The 21,793-nt window shown below is 41.4% G+C and overlaps 1 protein-coding gene across 5 annotated transcripts in view; it reads right to left on the reverse strand.

Moving 5' to 3' along the window:
• Positions 1-21,793, reverse strand: part of PHACTR2 (phosphatase and actin regulator 2) — a 120,166-nt gene that overhangs the window by 30,896 nt on the left and 67,477 nt on the right. For 3 of the 5 annotated variants that reach the window (XM_044247447.1, XM_044247463.1, XM_044247455.1), the window contains 4 exons: positions 11,588-12,122; positions 6,091-6,296; positions 4,307-4,463; positions 577-632 (listed from right to left, as the gene is read on the reverse strand). In XM_044247447.1, coding sequence (XP_044103382.1) covers positions 577-632; positions 4,307-4,463; positions 6,091-6,296; positions 11,588-12,122 — 954 coding nt within the window. Of the gene's footprint in view, positions 1-576; positions 633-4,306; positions 4,464-6,090; positions 6,297-11,587; positions 12,123-16,015; positions 16,256-21,793 lie in introns of all 5 variants that reach the window. The other 2 variants (XM_044247428.1, XM_044247437.1) reach the window with 1 other exon arrangement.

The following is a 21,793-nucleotide window of genomic DNA, read 5'->3' on the forward strand; positions in this document are numbered from 1 at the left end:
AGGGGAAAGCAGAATGGGAAAATAAAGTAGGAAAATGAATGGAGAACTCCTTAAGTGCCGAGAAATTATAAATAACTCAAGAGGGAAACAGAGTTATCATAACAAAGGAAAATGAAAAGGACTCAAAAATTTCTTTTACCATAATTCTGTTTTAAATTGAGTCATTTGTTAAATGTGGCAACAAACTGTATTATTAATAATAATATAGGAATGTTTGATTTATTTCCTTGTGGATTCTTTGGCCTTTTTTTTGACATTTATTTGCCAGCAGACTAGAGCGGTTTCTTCTATTTAATATTTGGGTAAAAGAACACATGAAATGTATCTCATCTCTCTTAAAAACAACTGTTACAACCATGACTCTGGCTTGGGGGATACCAGGCTTAAAGCTAGAAGACAAAATACGAACTTCAAGAAATTGTTTTTTAAATTATATAAAAATGTGATCTAAATGGGCCATTTCCATTACTTGTGGATAGTAAATATATTAAGGTTTCCTACTGATAAATGGATTGTCTCTAAAGGGAGCTTGTTAATGGTTACATGAGGAATCATTGTAAAAGAAAAGATACTCACGTTTTAAGATATTTCTTTGCTCTAACTCTTCAGTCGTGGGCCTCTGGCTAAGCCTCCTGTAAGGAAAAAAGGATATACTGCAGGTTACAAACAAGGCCCCCTGGGCAGGAGATGCAAAATAAAATAACAAAGACACAAAACTTTATTTTTTTCCTGTTTTGAAAAACACAAATCTATTTTAAGGTTACCACACTTTCTGTTAGTTTGGAGACTAAAGATTGTGGCTGAGGCCGCTGCCTACTCCCCATGATCCATCCCTCCTTCTACCTTTTAGATCTAGAACCTCCTGAGATACAGTTGTGGCTCCCAATACAGCCTTCTGCCTCCCTGGCAGCAAGGTGTGGCCATGTGACCGAGTCCCTGCCATGGGATGTGAGCAGAATGGTATTTGTAATGTTTGCCTTTTACCCTTAAAATGACTGAGTATGTCTTCCCTTTTCTTTCCTTCCTCCACAGGCTAGAACTTAAACACGATCATGTGAGCCAGCTTGGACCATGCAGATGAGAATATCCACGGAGCAAAAGGACAGAATATGGGTGCCCGGCTGACTGCAAGGAATAGTGCTTCCTACCCACCCCGTAAAGCCCACTTACCTCTGGACTGTTCTGCGAAAAGGAAATAAACACGTGAAAGTGTCTTATTTGGAGCACTTTTTGGTCTCTATTAGAACAGTTTAGCCCATCCCCTAAGTAATACACAGAACATTAGAATCTAGGAAAGTTTTCTGCTTGAGAGTTCATACTAACTCAAAAGATACCTGATCTACATGGCACAGAGTTTCAAGTGAAATACTGCTTTTGTGACCTCAAATGGATTTGTATATGTGTGTGTGTGTGTGTGTGTGTGTGTATTTTCAAGATTTTATTTGAGAGAGAGAGAGAATGAGAGAGAGAGTATGGGGGGGGGGTCGGAGCGAGAAGCAAACTCCCCACCGAGCAGGGAGCCCAATGCCAGACTCAATCCCGGGACTCTAGGACCATGACCAGAGCTGAAGGCAGTTGCTCAACCAACTGAGCCACCCAGGCACCCCTCAAATGGATTTATAATATACACAGAGTTATTTGAGATATATGGGCCCTTTCCATCTGCCTTCAAGAAAAGACAGGCTCATCTGTGACTAGTAGCTAACCCTTTGTACACAAAAGCTGAATGACCTAACACCCCTTTATAACTTTCTTCTTGAACTTGTTTATAGTATTAATTTATCGTAAATCACAGATCTGTTGTAAAATTCCTTTTGGATGTAGGATGAGTTTGTGCCATGTAAACATATGTATGAAGGTAATCTTAATATAAGATACTATCAATTCTAACATTGTGCCTGTGGCAGAAATGGTATGAAGAACTGAAATCAATGATATTTTAAATACCTCATTAAAATGTTTGTTAAAGTTTAATCTTCACCAGAACTACCTTGAAAGTAACTTACATAACTGAGCCCACAGAAGAACCCAGGAAGCTAGGAGCCCAGCCAGGTGAGGGGCCACCCATGAATCCTGTATCTACACCATATCCTCTACCAAAGACATTGTCCTCCCTTTTTTGATGGAGTTTCCTCCTTCAGGAATACCCTTCTCTCTTTCCCTGCCTACTGAAATCTTACAAATGACTAAAACAGTAACCTGCAGGTGGGCGTCTGACCTGTCCTGTGAGTGAGTTTTGAACTCCTGGTTCTCTGCCCTATGCGGCGCTCACACACAGGTCACACACCTATCAGAGCACGTATCACACAAGTAATAATAAAGATAAGGCAATAATCATAGCTCTCGTTAGCTCATACTTTTAAAGTCCCAGGCACTGTACCAGGTGCTGAATCTACATTAATATGGATCCTCAAAACAATTCAGCAAGGGAGTAACCCATTTCCATTTTCCAAATGAGGAAATGAGGGATTAATTCACTTGCTTGAGATCAAGGGCTCATGAATGCTGGAGCACAGCCTCATACCTAGTTCTCCTGACCCACATGTTTGCGCTTTTCAGTTGACCTCCCCAAGCAGTATCTCTTTCTGTCTCTTCCACTACGCACAGAGACCCCGAGGTAGGGACTACGGGTATCTTTGAATGACAGTGATCAGATGTACAGTATCTGTAGAAAAACAATTCTATAAAATGTACATATTTCTGATGCTAAAAACTCCTCAAAACTTTTAATGGCTGTGGTTTATGTGTATACTTAGAGAGGTCCTCAAACTTTGGGGGCTTGGGGGTATAATCCCTATATAAAACAGACAGAAGAGGCTGTTCTGGGTGGATGGGGGAGAGTGGGGTGAAGGAATCCTTCCCGTCCCACCGCAAACACACCCACACTGCCTGGGTTGCCCCACAGAAGCCCGAGTATCGCCTCCAAGAAATCCTTGATGAGGCAGTCAGAAAACCACTGCCCTATGCTTAGTTCACCACGTCAGCTTCTCCCAATGTCCTTCATCAATCCCCTGTTTTCAAGCACTTGGTTTGTTTTAATTCATCACTGCTTATAAATAGCCTTGAAATAAACATCTTCGTAAAGCATATGGGTTTTGTTTCCCTTTTGGATTATTTTCTTCTAGTATCGTCTCTCAAATGGAATGACCATGTCAAGGAAGAGGCTGCTCTACAATTTCTTTTTTTCATATTGTTAAGTTGCTCTTCAGAAATACTGAACAAAGGTGCCAATACTGGGTTTAATTTTTTTTAATGTTTTACTTGTTTAAGGGATATATAATGATTTAAATTACTAATAAAAATATTTAATTCTATTATGTGCCTGCTATGATCCAGGCACTCAAGGGCTTTCAGTGCAGCATCTCATTTCCTGCCACAAGCCACTGGTTGGCCCCATCTGTCAAGCAGAGAAGAGCCTCCGGAACCCCGGTCCCACACCAACCCCACAGGTCCAACACAGTCACAGAAATCTTCCACTTCCAAGCAAGTAGAAGAATTTCTTCCACTTCCAAATCCTGCCCTGGGATCCCAGACTGCTCCCTTCTCCCAGCTGATGCACTCTGTTGTTTACGCAAAGTGAGAGAAGTCCACAAAATGGATAATTATTAAATATGCTTACACCGATCATCAAACACTGGCACTCTCTTCTATTAAACCTGCCAGTTCGATGGACCTCCAAAGTCGCTGGTGGCCAAAGCAGAAACCCTCCAATGGCTGGAAGCAGAGTGTGAAATCAGATAACCACTTGTTTGAAGTTAAAAGGGGGAGGCTGTAATAGGGGGGCTACAGTTACCGGACTTGGATGGAGCTGGCCATTGAAGCTAACTGATATTTCTAGAGACTCTAAGCCCACAGGGCAGAACCTCAGGGCAATCACAGGAATGCCAGAGAGCCCATGGATTAAGCCAGGAGTTGACTATGACTTATAGGCCAAATCTGGCCTGCTGGCTATTTTGGCGAATAAAGTTTTATTGGAACACGACCATACCCATTTGTCTACGTGTTGTTCATGGCTCCTTTCATGCTGTTACTAACACAGTGGTGTAGCTGCAACACCACCTCCAAACTGGTCCTTCATAGAAAAAGTTGTTGATACTTGGCTCAGACTTTGGTGACACCAAAGCCAGTGAATGGCTGGACCAAAGGGAAAGTCGAGTGGTTCACCATCCAGGACCAACTTCGGAAAACCACACAGGCCACATGTGCCCTTACCCAAGGAATTCACAATGATCTCAGCTGGGCAGGACACCACAGGTGGGAGAGAAGTATGATTTGGTGAGTGCTGTGCAAAAACTGGAGCTATTACCTGACGAGCTTGGTTCCAATCTGCTGTCGGATCTCCTGCCGCTCCTCTTCAGATGTACGCTGCAAGATGTTTTTGTCCTCTAGTTCCTTTTTTGATGGTCTGTTGCCAAGTTTGATAGCAAGAGTATCCCTCCGTCGTATTTTACTTGCCAAAGCACCTGAGGATTGGAAGAGGCAGAAATGCAGAAAAAAGGGGCTTTAAGCAAGCAGTACTCAGGTTACACATGGCATGGACTTTAAACAGAGTCCAGACGAAATTCTTTATTCACATGCAAGAGTGGAATTTTAATTAACTTCAGGGAAAAAAAGAAAAAGAAAAAATTTTGAGTTGGATGTAAATCACTTCGAAAGACTGAAGACCTATTTTTAAAATGTTCTGAAAAATGCTGGGGCACCATGAAAAAACTTGCAAATATCACCTCATCATTTGGAAAGTGATATTTGAAGTTTATTTTGCTGAGACGGCATGTCACGGAAATTACTGATTGCGTAACACTTTCTTTTCTAAGTCTTAAAACATAGTTTTTTAAAATTTATACTGTACAGTTAATTGTCTTCCCCTTTCCTTCACTGAGAAATCACGCTGGAAAAAGTTTAACTGCGGTAGCAATGTTTTAATCCTTAATTAGCAAGAATCCTCAACAGAGAATAGTCAACACCAGGTGGATGATAATGATTTTGTTGTTGCTGTTCAGTACAAACTAAAAGGAATTTGACAAACTGATGGTTCATCATTAACAACTTTTCACAATGTATACATTCAATTCCATAGTGAATTACTCTTAAGTCAAGATGCTTAGACATTTTTAAAAATAAGCACTTTCCAGTTCCCTAAGTTATATATAAATAAGTGGCTTAACTACTATCTCATTCCTTCCTAAAAGGCATCCTATCTCACCTATTGTGGAATAATCATTTTTTTTTTTATTCTTTGAAGGTATTTGTCATTCTCCACTCATTCTTCCCTCCCCTCTCTTTAAACTCTAGTATAAAAGTGAGTGGAAGTCTCAAACACCTCCAATAAGTAATCCAGTGAATCTGAGTTTATGCTCTTTATTCAAGAAAGATCTTGGGGCACCTGGAGGGCTCAGTCAGTTAAATGTCTGCCCTTGGCTCAGGTCTCGATCCCGGGCTCCTAGGATTGAGTCCTGCATTGGGCTCCCTGCTCTTCAGGGAGCCTGCTTCTCCTTCTGCCTCTCTCTCTCTCTTTTTCTTTCTGTCTCTCATGAACAAATAAATAAAATCTTTTTTTTTTTTTTAAGATTTTATTTATTTATTTGACAGAGAGAGATCACAAGTAGGCAGAGAGGCAGGCAGAGAGAGAGGAAGGGAAGCAGGCTCCCTGTTGAGCAGAGAGCCTGATGCGGGACTCGATCCCAGGACCCTGAGATCATGACCTGAGCTGAAGGCAGCGGCTTAACCCACTGAGCCACCCAGGCGCCCACAAATAAATAAAATCTTAAAAAAAAAAAATAAAGAAAGAAAAGAAAGAAAGATCTGAGTGGAAGGGCTATCTCCGATCATTCTGAAAACATCTCTGTCATTTGAAAGCTCTGACTCCTCATAGACAAAGGCCTGACCCCTTGGCCCCTATGGAACCATCCTCTGGAAAGGTCTGTCATCAAAAGCTAAACTTTAGGACACACATTTCTAATTTGAGAAAAGAATATGATGAGGGGAAAGAAAACATCAGCTATCTGATCACCGATGGCTTTTGTCATTACAAAACGCACCTGCTTCTGTCCATCATCCACTTTCCTCCCCACCTCTGGAAAAAAGTCTTACTTTCTCCACTGCCGTCCTCGTCCTCATCCTCTTCATCATCGTCATCATCAGTGTACAAGACGGGCCCATCAGAGTCTGAGTCATTGGTCTGGTACTCCCTTTGGCCTTCGTCCTCAGGGGCACTGAAGGATTCTGAAGATTCTCCCAACAGCCCAGGAGTCAGCAGCTGAGGGGCTACCTTTCCCGGATCATCTTTGGTTGTAAAACTGTTAAAGGCACAATGACACAGGGAGGTGGGGGGGGGGCGTGCGTGAAGCTCAGAGCAGCCCTCCGGGACAACACCAACACCATGGAGGGAGCTCTAGTTTCATGAGCATCTTTCAAGCTGGTAAAAGGAGAAAGCAAACATAGACAGCTAGGGACAGTGAAATGGAAGAGGACTACTGCAGGACTTCATTCTCAAGGTTTCAGATTCTTCATCTACAAAATGAAAAGGAATGGCTAGATGATGTCTGATATGGATACATGATTTAGTACATGAATATGGTAAAACTATATTTTGCAAACTGATTTTTCCATAACCATGGGGCCTCAATGGAAAGAACAGTGGACTAGAAGTTTCTGAATATTTGACTTGGTCTATCCTTGTTCTGTACCTGTAACTCCTACTTATCCTTCAAGCCTCAGCGAAAGTCATAGCTTCTTCAGGAATCTTTCACTGGCCTTCCATCTAGATCCTTGCCCCACCACCTGGCCTTTAAGGTGACCTGAAGACAACCCAATGAGCACTTAGCACACTGCACCTCGACCACCATTCACTTGTCTGCCATCTCAGCCCTCAAAGCTCCTTGACAAGGGGGATTCATAGTGATTTGCAGCCCAACACCTAGAAGAGGAGTGACAGAAAGACACACCTTCTTTAGCTGATATATGAATTAATCCTATTTTCCACCACAGCCAGTGTGTCAAGTCAAAAAATCATGTATCATCTCTGTGTTTTAGTTTCTCCATTTGTAAAACTGCCTCTCACAGGAATATATTAGTAACGTGACATGGAAAAGGGCGAAGTTAAACGCACTCTTTACAAGACAGGTGATGTGAACGGATGCAATAATTTTCTATCAGTTAGCTTGGTAAGAGTCTCTGGCTTAAAGTTTCTATAAATAGACAAAGCCCACCAAAACAGACCAGAATAAGAAAAAATGTCACTGAAAACATATCGAAAACCTAGCATATAAAAAACAATGTAATATTCATTTTAAGATTCAGAAAATCCCCAAATTGTCTTCTGATATAAACAGAAGCATCCAAATTTAGACATCACACTTCTGAAACACCGTTTTGTGCAAACCATGTGCTTGCTGTTGCCATGAACTTGAAAAACCAAAAAACAGTTCTTTGAGTAGTAAAAACAGGTAAACATCAGAACCTGAAGTACTGAAAAACTGTACTTTGCGGTTATTGGTCCAAGCACTCTAAAAAAATTGCACTTATTAGAAAAATCCAACAGCCAAAATTCTTGTTTTCAAAGGGGAAACTATGCACAGCACATTATATTTATTTTTACTAAATAAAATATGCACAGCATAAAATTTGCCATTTTGACCATTTTATATCATACAGTCAAGTGGCAGAACATTTACACAATTGTACAACCATCACCACCGTCCATCTCTAGAGCCTTCTCATCTTCCCAAACTGAGACTGACCCATTAAATAATAACTCCTGTTTGCATCCCCTAGCCCCTGGAAATTACCATTTTACTTTCCGTCTCTATGAATTTGGCTATTTTAGGTGTTTTACAGAAGCGAAATTATGCAACATCTGACCTTTTGTGTCTGACTTACTTTACCAACATGTCTTCTAGGTTCATCCATGCTTTAGCAGACATCATCAGAATTTCTTTTAAGGTTGAATAATATCCCATCATGTCATATGCTGCATTTTGTTTATCTACTCATTAGTCAATGAACATTTGGGCTGCTTCTACCTTTTGGTTGCTGTAATACTGCTGCTAAGGGCACTGGTGTACACTTATCTCTTCAAGGACCTACATTTAATTTTTTTGGCTACATACACAGGAGAATTACTGGGTCCCATGGTAATTCTAGGAACCACCATACTGTTTCCATAGGGTGAGAACCATGATTTCCATGGTCCGGATTTTCAGTTGATGGCCACTGGAGGCCATCCTTGTTTAGCCAGCCTGGTGCCGTGGGTGACCACAGCACATTTACTAGATGTAGCAATTAATAATACATTCTGAAGAGCAGAACAAGAGAAACTTCAGGGCTGAACCTTGGTATTTATTTCTGTCACTGCTCACTAACTTATTATGATATCTATCATTATTTTAATGGCATCATCTGTATTTTATAATGTTTTGTAGTTTTCAAAGACTTCTGCCTACATTTACAGACTTAATCTGTTCTACAGTATAAGGAGATGGGTAAGTTACAGTTCATGGAACTTGAGAAGACCAGGGGTGTGTTACCCAAAACAAGGTATCAAGTTCAGTGTAGAACCCAGACTTAAGACTCTTATTCTACCTATTAAATGTTATATTGTATTTTATACTTGACATTGTAAGTTATATTCATATCATATCATATAGATAATTAACATTAAATTATTATACTCCAAATTTATGTCTATCCACTCACGACTTGTCTCTCATTTGCCCCCTAAATGTGTTGGGCACACCTGACAAAACAGCGAACTCAAGTGTTCGTGGAAATGAACTGAACACAGTCAAGTTCCCTTTGGATATGGGCTCCAGATGGGCTGCTTAGTGACTGCCTTAAATTATCCCAGACCTGTATGATACCAATGAGCCGCCAATAAATAGAAATCTACCACACGGTTACTACCCTGCAATGTGTGAATAGAGGAAGATATTTTTACACATAGCCACTTATCTTCTTTAAAGTTTTGATATTTGTATTCCAAACAGAAGCCTCTTCATAAGATGACAGGATTTTCACACATTCGTTCACTAAACATAACTGAGGGAAAGTTCTAAGTAAAGCAAGTGACTAAGAGCTAGAAATTCTAACTGAAATATCTACTTAAAAACGGAAGAAAGAATTTGGAAAAAAAAAATTTGAGAGACTACTTATTCCAGGCTCATTAACTCCAGAGCAAACAAACCACTCCTGTGGAATGAATTGTAATTTAAATTTTAACTTTGAAGAACATACAGAGAAGGAAATCTCAATGCCCTCTTCTAAGAAAGGATTATGTTTATCTGGAGTGACAGGAAAATCTATATATAAATACCTCGATGTCTAATGATGTCCTAAGCTTGCTCTCTGATCATAGTTCCCATGGAAATAGGGAACAGACGCTCGCCTCTTTTGTCTGACAATCCTGTGAGTACTTGGGCTGGAGACGGACATGAAGTCCCCCTCCTCGTGCAGCGCAGTGCTTTGCACAGTAAGGTCCCTTCCCTATAGGTCTGAGGAAGCAGGCTGGACAGAACCAAGTCACCCTGGGATATGCACTCTCTCACTGCCTAAGACTATCTAAGGAATCACCTTGCTGTATCTTGTTCTTTAGTATACTAAATAACAAACCTATATATTCAATCTATTTAGACCTGTCTTAAACATTTGTACTTCCTGAGCAGGTTGGATATTATTTTGGTAAAAACTAATTTAACTGTAATATCTTGGTCTTGCTTACTTTTTTAAAAAAGATTTTATTTATTTGATAGAGAGAGAGAGAGAGAGAGAGAGAGAGCAAACACAAGCAGGGGGAGCAGCAGGCAGAAGGAGAGGGAGAAAAACGGTTCCCTGCTGAGCAAGGAGCCTTATGTGGGACTCAATCCCAGGATCCTAGAATCATGATCTGAGCCGAAGGCAGATGCTCAACTGACTGAGCCAGCCAGGTGTCCCATCTTGCTTACTTCTGTATCTTTGGTGCTGAGTACAGTGCCCTGCACATAGAAGGCAAGCAGGAAATATTTCCTGAAAGAATGATTTTTGAGTTCTGAAGGTTGGAGTTCAATGCAGTGCTGGAAAACCACAGTGTAATTAAATGAAGTCATTTGCTATGTGCTGGAGGTATTAAGGACATCATAGCCATTCCTTTCTATGTCTTCTCCCATATTGATTACTAATGTGTCGAGTAAGTAAAATAATTTATAATTTAACATTTATCTTTCCTTGGCTTTCCTTCAAACCATGGTGCTCAAAATGATAAAAACAAAAACAAAACAAGAAACGAACACAAAAGAAATTGCAGAAGTAGAATCAAGTGCTTTGGAAATGCATACCATTTCTTAGAGCATGGAATCTGCTATGCAGCTCTGAGCGTGCATTCTGACTTTGCTACTTACTAAATGGGTAATCTAGGGCAAACTATTTTCCCTCTCTCAGTGTCAGTTTTCTCATCTATTAAACAGAGATATTTCACGTAAGTCTTATGTGAGTTAATGATAACTGACAGTTCCTGACATTAAATAACTATTCAATAAATGAAGGTGATTATTATCAGCAACTGAATAATTAACGATGATTATCTCTTGATCCAAGTCAACTTAATTAATATACTATTTTTTAAGTCTAACATGACAAAGTTTTTTTTTTCAATAGAAAATATTAAATGATCACAAGAGTAAATTTTGGTTTTATTCTTTGAAACAGGAGAGAAGAGGTTGGGTTTAAGGTTGGATTTAAGATCCAAAGACTTCTCCAGAAGTCTACTATACTCTGACAGCCCTCCCTTTGTATCTGTGGGATAGAAGGGCTAATATGTCTTTTTTGCCTTTACGGATAGGCCTTTGTGAAGGATTAGCTGCAAGAATGAAGAAGAATGAGAACCCTGAAGATGAATCCCAGGTTTCTGGCTTGGGTAACTGCATGATGTCATGTTTATGGCATACCAGATTCTGTACTGGTTGCTGGGGATACAGAGGCAAACAGATATGCTGCTTAGCTCTGTCCCATGGAGAGGAAAAAAAGGGTTGCCAGCGTAGAGTAGATGCGACAACCAATTCTGTCTGCATGAGTGCTGAAATGCGTCAGAGAGGAGGTAATACTGGAGTTGGGTGGGGAATTGAGGAAGCAAGAAAGGGGGCCCCTCTGAAGCTAGGAGGAAAGGGATGGAATCCGAGAGTTCTTTCCTACTGGTCTTTATTTTCTTAGAGAAAGAAAAGGCTAAATCACTTGTTGTATTGAAGGTAGGCAGGAACGGGTGACCCATCTGGACACAAGTAAAATAACCACTGTAAGGAAAGAAAAGGGAACTGCCCAGGGAAAAGAAAAGGGATTGCTGAATATTGATGAAATAGGCTCTGATCTACTCGAAAGCCACAGATGTGAAGTGGTACCTGCCAGTTGGACTGATGTCATCTTCTCCGGTAGCCTATGACATTCCTGGGGCAGGCTATGAAAAACCAATGGCTGGATGATATGGGTGCCTACCTAACAATCACTAGGTTAAATTGTAAAACAAAACCAAGTAGGTTCATTTTCAATAGAGTGGTTTAGTGATCTTTAGCACCCAGTTGCACAGGGGATACAGACGAATATGGGGCTTATGCCCCCGACTCACCATTTTGCATTTTCTCTGCTAACACTTAAGCCAGGGCCTGAGAAGACAGTGGTTCTGTTGGTGGGCTCTTCGGTCCAGAGAAGCTGACTTGGTTCTAAGGCAGGGATGGGAAGGTCAGCTCCATCACTGACCAGGACAACAGGAGTGTCTGAGGCAACAGTGCACTGCTCCTCATGAGGAAGAGGAGGGGTGGGAGGAGAAGGTGGTGGAGCCACAGGAGGTGGGGGGACTGCAGACTTAGATTTGCCTGTGGTCTGCTCCTCGGTCCCAGGGACAGTCTGCTCAGGTTTGAGACTCTCCACCCTCATCTCAGAAGGTTCTCCTTTAAGGTCGGACATGCCAGACGTGGTTGCATCCGAGGCCAGTCGAGAGGTTGGCTGCTTGCCAGTTTTTTTCTTGGCCTTTGTGATTCCCACTGTCCCTGTTTTGCTAGAAAGTGTCTCCTTTGAAGCTTTGGGACGAGACGAGGTGGAGGAAGTAGACGGTGAAGCTGATGCTTTGGACCCAGTTGTTTTTTTTGAATGAGAGGAACCAGCTAAAACAGAGAGATTTTGCGTTAAAAGTCAAAGAAGCCTTTTAAAGAAACAAATGAGTTGCAACTGTCAATTATGATGCTCCCTTTAAAATGTTAACATTTGTCAAATAAAAGGAAGTAGGCTAATAAGGATAATGGTTTTATTTTCTGCCTCCTCCCTACCCGGAATCTAGGAGGGAGCCAATGATGATGAAGGCAAAACTGTAAGGGAGAAGAGTTCTCTCCTATGGAGATTGAGGAGTCCTTCCTAGTTTTTCTGGCTGCACCAGCCGAGGGGAAGTCCTCAGCTGCTTGTCTTACAGGTCATCTCAATGGGTCCCTGCGTACCCCACAGAAAAGACATCATCGTGTATAAAGGATAGACAGCAGCTGTCTGGTTAGAGTGCCAGGTTGGGCTCATCACAAATTCTACAAGTTCAATGATGCTTTTTGGGAATGGAGTGGCCCATATTCCGAATGGCCAGGGTATATCCCTGTGGCAAAGGAACTCAGTTCTAAACGAGTTAACCCCATGGCTCCAGAGAAAGAAGCTTGACATGCCGGCCCATACCTCCACCTGCAGTGGCGATGGGACAGAAAGAAAACACATGGCCACATCAGAAAGACAAGTCCCCTTCAAAATATCAAAAGGCAACTGGGTGACAGGCATTAAGGAAGGCACTTCAGGTAATGCGAACAGGGTGTGATATGTGACCGATGAATCACTAAACTACCTCTGAAAAAAATAATACACTACATGTTCATTAAATTGAATTTAAATTAAAAAAACCCAAACCCACCAAATATCAAAAGGCAGAAAAAGTTATTATTATTTTTTTTTTACAGAAAATGTCTACATGGGTAGCACTGGAATAATTTGAAGGGAAAGAGTGTCATTCTCAGATCTTGTGGGACAAACACCCTCACAAAGCCAATATTCATTAGCGCTTCTGTTCCTAGACGGTCTTCGTCAGAGAATGGTTGTAGCCACTAGAAGCTATTTGCCTGCTTTTGGGTAGGACCGCCTTCAACCAAACTATTTTCAGGGGGAAAAAAAAAAGCTCAACTGTTCTTTACATCATTTTGGCAAACAACTTTAAACTCCTGTGAGAATGTCTTCTGTTTCATGACCTGTATGATTTATAAATTTCTCCTAATTGCTTTTTCTGTTGTAATGTTGTACGTTCCTTCTTTTTCACGAGGGGTTAAACCATCCTCCACAGAACTCTTATTAAAAAATACCTTGTTATTACGGTGGAGCCAATCCATAACACACGTTATGATAACTTACCTTTACTGAAGTCAGCTGGAAGAGGGTCAAGAGGTGAAGAATGAATAAAGGAATAGACAATGAGACAGAAGACTTCATCAACTCTGATATACTAAAAAAGAGTGAGTCTCATTTGGTGACAAAATCCAGACTTAAAGGATATCTTTACGGCTTTGGGGTTTTATAATTTTAGATACACACAACTAGAATTCATATTATCCCAAGTCTGGGCCTGCTCATTTTACTTCTTTCAAGCTAACAATCTTCATCTGCTAATAAGACAAGGGTATTCAGCATACTTCTACAATCTAAATCCATTCTAAATTTATTTTTCACAACAAAGATCTAAGGATTTGATGCCCAAACACATTCAATTACTTTTGTACGTAAATTGAACAGAATCCCTTTCACACGCCCATATGTATGTTAATGTGGATTATATATTTATTTTTAAGACAATTCTTTCTTTTCTAACAGCAAAGTTCACTTCAGCTCGACTTGAGAAAAAAGACAAATTTTTTAAATGGTTGGGGTGGAGCTTCAAGTCACACTTCTCTAGATACTTGAAGTTTCTTCTAAAATGATAAGACTTGGCTGAAATCAACCATGTTGCTTAAGCTACCTTGAATTAATGCCAGGATTAAAAAAGTAAAGCCACCTCTCCTCGGTTAAATACTTCCGTTGTTAACACAGTGTGTAACAATGAGAAAGAAAAAAAAAATACAGGAGATTTGACCTTACTTCACTCACAAAGCAGCTGAATGTGCTAAGCCGGCATCTGGTTATCTGAGGGTCTATATTAACTGAGGAACTGAAGAAGAATCCTAACTGATAGCTTTAATTAGAACTGAAACATCTGACTAAAAATCACGAGTTGCATTTTGAAGTAACTTTTCTCAAAGGACATTATTCAAATAAAACATAGAAAGTTCTAAATGATTACAAATGGAGTATCAGCTGGATTCTGAAGGAATACTATCAATATCTGATAAAAGGATTCTTGCACATCAGGCTGGTTGGTATAGCTCAATGAAAGCCCTGTTTATCTGGGACAGCCTGAGAAGAGAGACACTGTTATTCACACCATCAGCCAGTGGGGCCTTATTTAATACAATGGATAACAATGTGACTGTATAATTCTCCTAGGAACATCGTGGGCCCATAACTAAACCTTCAAGTAAAACATCTGGCTATAACTCAAAATCTCTCACGAAAGCTGTCCCCTGCCCTGGCATTAATCACCAGCTTTCTTCTGAGAGAAGTGAGAGAGTCCAAAGCAAGTCAATAGTGAGCCACTGCTCTATGGGGCAGGATGATGTGAGCAAGTCTGTGTAATGCCCAAGCATGGGTTGATTGTTTGGGGCTCTTCTTTAAGAAGTGGATCACTGCCTGTCTCACTTCAAGCACTGCTCCTCAGGTCTGCTAGGCATTCTGGGAAACACAGCAATGCCAACAAAAATGGACACGGGTCATTGGTACCTGAGGAGATGGCCGGTGGGCTCTACAAGCACAGTGTTCTGAGACATTTCATTTCAGAGCTTATTAGAAGATACAAGACACTCGAGGTCAAGGGCCAAAGAGAGGAGCACAGGCAAAGAAACATCTATTTGTATTTGGTGGTCTGCTATACCATCGAGTAAGCCATTTTCTGAGCAGTATGGGTATAAATGATGGAGGGGAAAAGATCAACATGAAGGCATATCCTGGTAGCCAAGTGCAAGAAAGTTACTGATTTTGATACTGATTTTGCGGAAAATATAGTTTGCTACAACATGGGGGAATGTGAATGGAAAAAGTCATTCAGCATGTATACTCTGATTATTGTCTTTTTACAGCTGGACGACATGGTAGGCTTCTTTATGCCACATGACTAGAAGACTGGGAGCTCCACTCTGCATTAAGCATATCTGATTTGAAAGGAAAGCTGGAGAGATATTACATGTCGTCTGTAGGTCACTCAAACACCCCCCCCCCCCCAGGACATACAATGACTTGTTAACTACACTGTAGGTTGTTATTCCTTACAACATACGGGAATCTGGGGATGAGGTGGAGAGTGAACACTAAGCACGTGACTTTCAACTTGGATGAAAAAGCTGTGATTCCAGTAGAAAGTGGAGGGGTAGAGCTGGACTGAGTGATATGAACCCTTTGCCATCTGTCAGTAGAGAAATAACTATGTATGCAGAAGGATTTAAGATACTAGGATCCAGCAAAAATATCAATGATGTATCATATTCTCATATGCAACTTAAGATATTTTAGAGGAAAATCCAAGCCAAAGAGCCACCCATAAACTCAAATAGGCAGAAGGCCAGGCGATTGTAAATAATGTGATATCAGATCACATATCACGTTCATCAGGCACACTACACCCTGAATCCTTCTACTGGTTCTTAGACAGACAGTGGATACTTGGAATAAAAGAGGTCTATTCACCCCAAATATAATGAGGTCAACTAATCAACTGGTTGACTTTCCCTCTGTAGAGGCAACAACAGAGGAATCTTCTGGGTATTCTCAAGTGAAATCCACTGGTGTTACATTCTAAGACACCAAAAAGGCCACCGTTAGTAGAAAAAGCAATGAGCCCCACCCCAGAGCCAAACACCCTAGTCTCCAGCCCCCAGGGGAGCATACTCACCAGCCTCTCGGGTCGTGTTTCGGCTCGTTGGCTTGGGTGGAGGGATGGGGGCCTGCTTACCAGGCGCCTTGGTAATTTTTTTAATAGGAGGCACTTCGTCACCCTTGGGGCTGACCCCGGCGGCAGCCCCTTTTGGAGGCACAGGTGTTTTTTTGGGCTTAGGTTTGGGTTTAGGCTTAGGAAGAGCTGGAGGAGATGGAACAGGAGCTGCCGGTGTTTCAGAGTGGTTTTCAGTGTTCTCTACAAATGAGAAAGTGAACAGAAGCAGACTGATACAGACACACACCATATACATAGAAGGAGCAAGACATACAGCGACAGTGATACAAACACATGGCTGCTTGGCCCTTCGGAACCAGCATGGTGTGCCATAGCAGGGAGAGCACAGTCAGGGGCACAGAGGATCAAATGTGCACAGGCTGAAAGCCATACTGGGTGCATTATCAGGGTACACAAATCATTCCTGCGATCCAACAGGGTCGCACAAGTTACTTTGATGAAGTTATTTGAGGATGAGTGTCAATATCCACGGTCCGGGGCCAACACCAGCCATGAATCAGTGGCTGCTGGATACGGGCCTGTGCAGGAGTGCTGAATTTAAACTTAACAGTACTGAAGGGTGCGGAGAGTAGCAGGTCAGCGCACTGTGCGTGACACCGGGAGGACTGACAGCGAAGCAGTGACTGGACTCCGTTCCCTTCATACTCTTGGTGCAGGGACTTTCTCTCAGGAGAACTCACACCCCACCAACAGGAAAGGGATTTGAGTGCTGTCTCAAATTATGGTAAAAAATCAATCATATTCATGCTAAGGAAGACTCTGTAGACTCTTCTCCAGGAGGCACAGTGCACTGATGAATAAACTATTTTCTACCATTAAAATTTTCTTAGGCTCTCACAGTACACAAGAGCAGCTTCCTGTTTTCCAGAAACTTCCTCTGACCTTTTCAAACAGTGTCACAACTCCAGGTACAAAGGGTGCAGAACTCCCCAAAATACCATACTGGTTTTGCAATGTAAACACAAGTAACAATTTTGAAAAGACAAGGGCTGAAACTCATAAAAAAAAAAAAATTCATACCGAAGAACAGAAGCCTTTCACAAGATTTTGCCTAACTGGAGGAGAAACAGTCTGTCTCTCGTTATGGGAAGCGGAGACGCTGAATGTTCATTCATGTACTCACATCTGTATTGTTTCTAATGGTGGATGATCGAAATTAAAATAAATTAAAATATAGTTCTGGTCCAAAGAGCTAAGCAGCATCTCTTTAAAAATGGAGCACAATTAAAAAAAAAAAAATAAAAACATCAGACAGTGTTAAGACAAGACTAATAAGCCTCTACTGGATCTAATCGCCCATTACTGAATGACCAGAAAGGGTGTGAATATCAGAATGCATTACATTTTATTAGTATTTCTTTTGTTTCAGTTCTCACTGTAGTGAGTTCAAGTGAGAACTGCCATTTTTTTTTTACTGTATTCCCTCAATCCCCATAGATAAGTAGCATAAGAATGATCCAAGTTATAGTACATAATCAATAAAGCTTTACTTTTATTTTCCCCCAGCCATGAAGCTCACCACAGTCCCCTTCTACCCCTAAACTTACTGGTATTTATGGTCTGAGTTGCTTGTTCAGTATTTGCTGGAGGCTACTTTGGATGTATACCTTTCTGGTTACATACTGTATCTTTTGAACTAAGTGGTGAGTCTCCTAACCTCCCTGGTCTGAACTGGAAGGCCACTGAGTCACAAATGTCAATTAGGTTAGAGAACAATAGAAGTTGATGCCAAAGATAAATCATTTCATTTTAACATAAAACATATAAACCTATGTTGAGCTGTCAGTCTTTATGACATGGGGCAAATACCTCTCTCTGCGTCTCTCTGTAAGATCAGACATTGCATACGCACAGAGATCAAGCCCGATAATACTGTCCAAGGTGAGAACCCATCAGACACCTGCACCGCCGGGAACCCCAATTTCTCATACTACAAACCCTCACAGGTCTTAGCCTGTCCTCACATGCCTATCACTGAGCTCTTTCTTCTATCTAAGGTTTCAAATTCTAAAGCTGCCTCCCAACGAATGCAGTTTCTGGGCTTGGGAGAGAGGACACATTCACTCTATGACAGTTGGGAGTGACGATCCCAACTAGGGGAAAAGTGAACATGCTGTGTGCAAGCTCCTGGCGTTTGTGGACAAGGACCACCCGCAGCCTCATCCTCTGCAACCTCTACCAACGCTGTGTGTGTGTTTGCCAAAGAGCCGATCCTTATGTCTACTCTGTGGAGAACCCTAGGTGGGTGGGTGTGTCCCTGTGTGCCAACAGTATGCTCTTCTGACTAAATTATAAATTCCTTTTGTCGAAAATGTCACATCCCATTAAACACATGGCTTTAAACACGAGTCTATTCAATGAATGAGACTGGCTGATGGTTACCATCACCACACCGGTAGAAAACATGGTTACACTGGTAGAAAACAAACTCTCTCCTTGTATCCGAGAGGTAATGAATGAAGTCTTTATATTTTTCAGTACCATATGACCTGAAGATAGGACATAAACTGATGGCGTCAATGAGGATTATCTTCTCAAAAGAAGGTTAAGGAAGGGTTGTCTAATCATGCTGGGCTGACACAGATACTATGCTTTAAAACAGTACGTCTGGAGGACAGCTGTTTCCTAGACGATGGCTCCTTCCATCAGGTCAATACTTAGAACTAAACGGAGAGCAGCGCGTGGCCCTCGCTTTGCCGGGAGAGCACCTCTGCCCTAGTTCCTCTCCTTCACCTGACCACCTCCTTGTCTCCTTCAGATCTCAGTTTGGAAATATCTGCTTCTAAGAATGAAATTTGGTCCCCACTGCAAGCTTTCCTGGCTCCATGTGCTCAGGCCTTCCATACTTTGAATCTTGCTTGGCGATCGCCTGTTCCCATGCTGGGTTCCGCAGGCCACGATCTTTTTGAAGTCAAAGACCATTTCTGACTCACCACTCTTCTCCTGACCCCAGAAAATCCTACCCATGGAAGGACTTCATTATTATTTGTGGAACAAATGCATGTAAGTCACTTGTACTTCACGGAAAGCTCGCTATAACACCTCAATAGGTAGAATATCAAATAATTTTCAGATTTCTTAGATTTAATACCAATGCATATTTCACAGATTGCAGATCGGCTTTTCTTATATATTTAAAGGCACTTCCTGAGAAGGAATAATGGGAGACTGGAAGCCCTGAAGGTTTTAAGGGAAAAGTCTCCAGTGGTAGGCAGAGGAGGTCCCAGACCACTGCCCCATCTCTGGAGGCCAGTGTCTTCTGGAGCCCCAGGAACCCGCCAGGGTCCTAGGTGGAACCTGCACACGGTGAAGTGTATGCACATCTGCCACTTGTTCTGTTTCCTTTAACACCGATGGTTCTGTTATTAAAGTACTGACATATGACCTTACAAAGAAGTACAGGCATTTGGGAGTTTAAGGGTTTGAGATACGGTTTTGCAAACATAAGCAATTAACAGATGAAAGGACGCTCTTGGATAAATTGGCTTAACTGTGAAAGGAAAGGGAGGATTTCACCCCCTGAAAGGGAATTAAGAACACCCAAAGGGTTAATTAAGAACATGGGATTGTGGATTTGCTTACTGGCAGGACCATGAAAGGGGCAGAAGTAAAAGTGAATTTTGGGCTGTTTTTGGAATTTAACGGTATCTTCCCAGAGAAATAAGTGCTTGTCTTTGTTTATGAGGTATTTTCTATTTCCCATTATACTGCGTACTGTTAGAGGTCTGAAAGACACTCTGCTGACACTCAGGAAGTGGCTTCCCCACCAAATGCCTGCCCTCACTCGGAGTGTGGCTGCACCAGGTGCGCCGGCCTGCACGGAGAGGGAGGCTTTGCTGCCGTACGGGTGGGTGACAGTGTGTCCAGCATTCCATCTCTCGACACACCCACCAGCCAAGCAAGATGCTATCTTGCATCTTGTTTGACCAAAAAGAACCAAATGTACTAATTCCAAGTAAAGAATAAGAAAACAAAAACACCTCTCAAATATCCATGGACCTATGACTATGAGGTCTCCCATCTTTTCAGAACATCAAGGCTGTTGGTTTCATTAACATAAAACTGTCAGCAACTTTTTATTAAGTTGATAAGGGAAAAACTTCCTTTGAAGCTTGGCCGGTCCGCTGACTGACATCCCGCAGGGACCAGGCAAGCATTAATGGTGGCACTACTGTGTAATGAAGGGTGTGATTCTTGAATGTGAAAAGGCCAAACCAGGGACAAACCACAGATGGGTCTGAAATTTAACAGTCTGGGTGAGACAGGACAGTTGGACTTAAAACAAAACAAAACAAAACAAAAACAACAAAACCACTAATTGCATGAAAACTTTCAAAATAATCCCACTGAAATCTATTTAGATTTCTTTTCTTTTTATGTTCCAGGAATATGATTGTTAAAAATGTTAGCTAATTTCTTATAATCAGTATTTGTAAGTTTAACCAGAGTCCTTCAATAGAACAAGACCAAGTAAAGCTCCATGAATACTATACTTAATGTTGAATAAATAAAGCAAAATAATAAATTTCTAACAGTTCAGAGAGGCTTCTAAAATTTTTACAGGCAAATATATATCCAACTAGGGGGTTACAGACTTCCAGAGAAGATGATTTTAAGTTACAGTGTCTGTCAAGTGCTCTTTTGTTTTCTTTGTCTTTAGAGGACTCGGGTCAAGAACAGAGGAAGAGAAGTTTGCTTTCAGCACTTTCTAAGAATTCTCACAATGCCTACAGAACATAAGCTAGGTCTGAAAATTTTTGCCATCCAGCTCAGGGGCAGACATTACAGAACAGGAAACAGTCTGTTTCCTGAGGAGTCATTCCTACGCTGCATGGAATCATCTAGATTTTTCCAACAAATCCTTACTTTGTATGGGTTTCAATTCTGATTTGCATTAAGTAAAAGGCTTAGAGGTTCCTGCACGTGAGAGAAGTCTTAGGGAGATGTAATCAATCAATCAGTGACCAGGAACTTGTAAAATGTTTTGAGAGGTCCTTGATAGACACAGATTTTGCAGGTAACTTAATTGATGATAGCATATTCATTCTAGAAACCAAGGTCTTTAAAGAAGCCTTCGGGGAATGGCATAATTGCCCCTGGCATATTTTGAAACTTCCAACTGGCAGACAAGTCATGAAGCTGAGGCTATGGTCAATACAGCAACCAAAGTCTCCCGCATCTCTGGCCAACTGTCCCTCTCGCAGAAACGTCTAGAACCTGGATTAGAACCTACAATATCTGGGGTATGGATGCCATCAGCCAAGCTCCCACAATTGGAGAGACGAGGATGGGCTAAAAAAGCCATCTTCATTTTGATATTCCTCCATCCCTCTACACTGACATGCTCACAAAGGTCACTTCTAACTAGTAGAAGATTTTCAGACTGGTGGCATTTTTTTCTAAAAATAAGAGAAAATACTGAGGGAAAGCTCCTGAGGAAGGGATAATATTCCCAGCTATCTCATCTCTAATGACTGAAGAAGCTATCTGCTGATTACTGTTAATTAATGTTTCCAAGTAAAAAATTAAAGGATATACTCACAAAATGGATGCATCTACTTGAGAAAACCACTCTATTTCTCTTCACTCGTTGTAATTTCTCTCTTCTTTGTATTTGCAAATCTCTTCCCTAACTGGTCTTAAGAGTCACTATCTGGAGCCTAAGACCTGATTCTCAATGTTGAGCTGTATTGACGTAAAAGAATATGGAGTTTCTCT

This window comes from Neovison vison, chromosome 1 (assembly GCF_020171115.1).
Source record: "Neovison vison isolate M4711 chromosome 1, ASM_NN_V1, whole genome shotgun sequence".
NCBI classification, from domain to species: Eukaryota; Metazoa; Chordata; class Mammalia; order Carnivora; family Mustelidae; genus Neogale; species Neogale vison.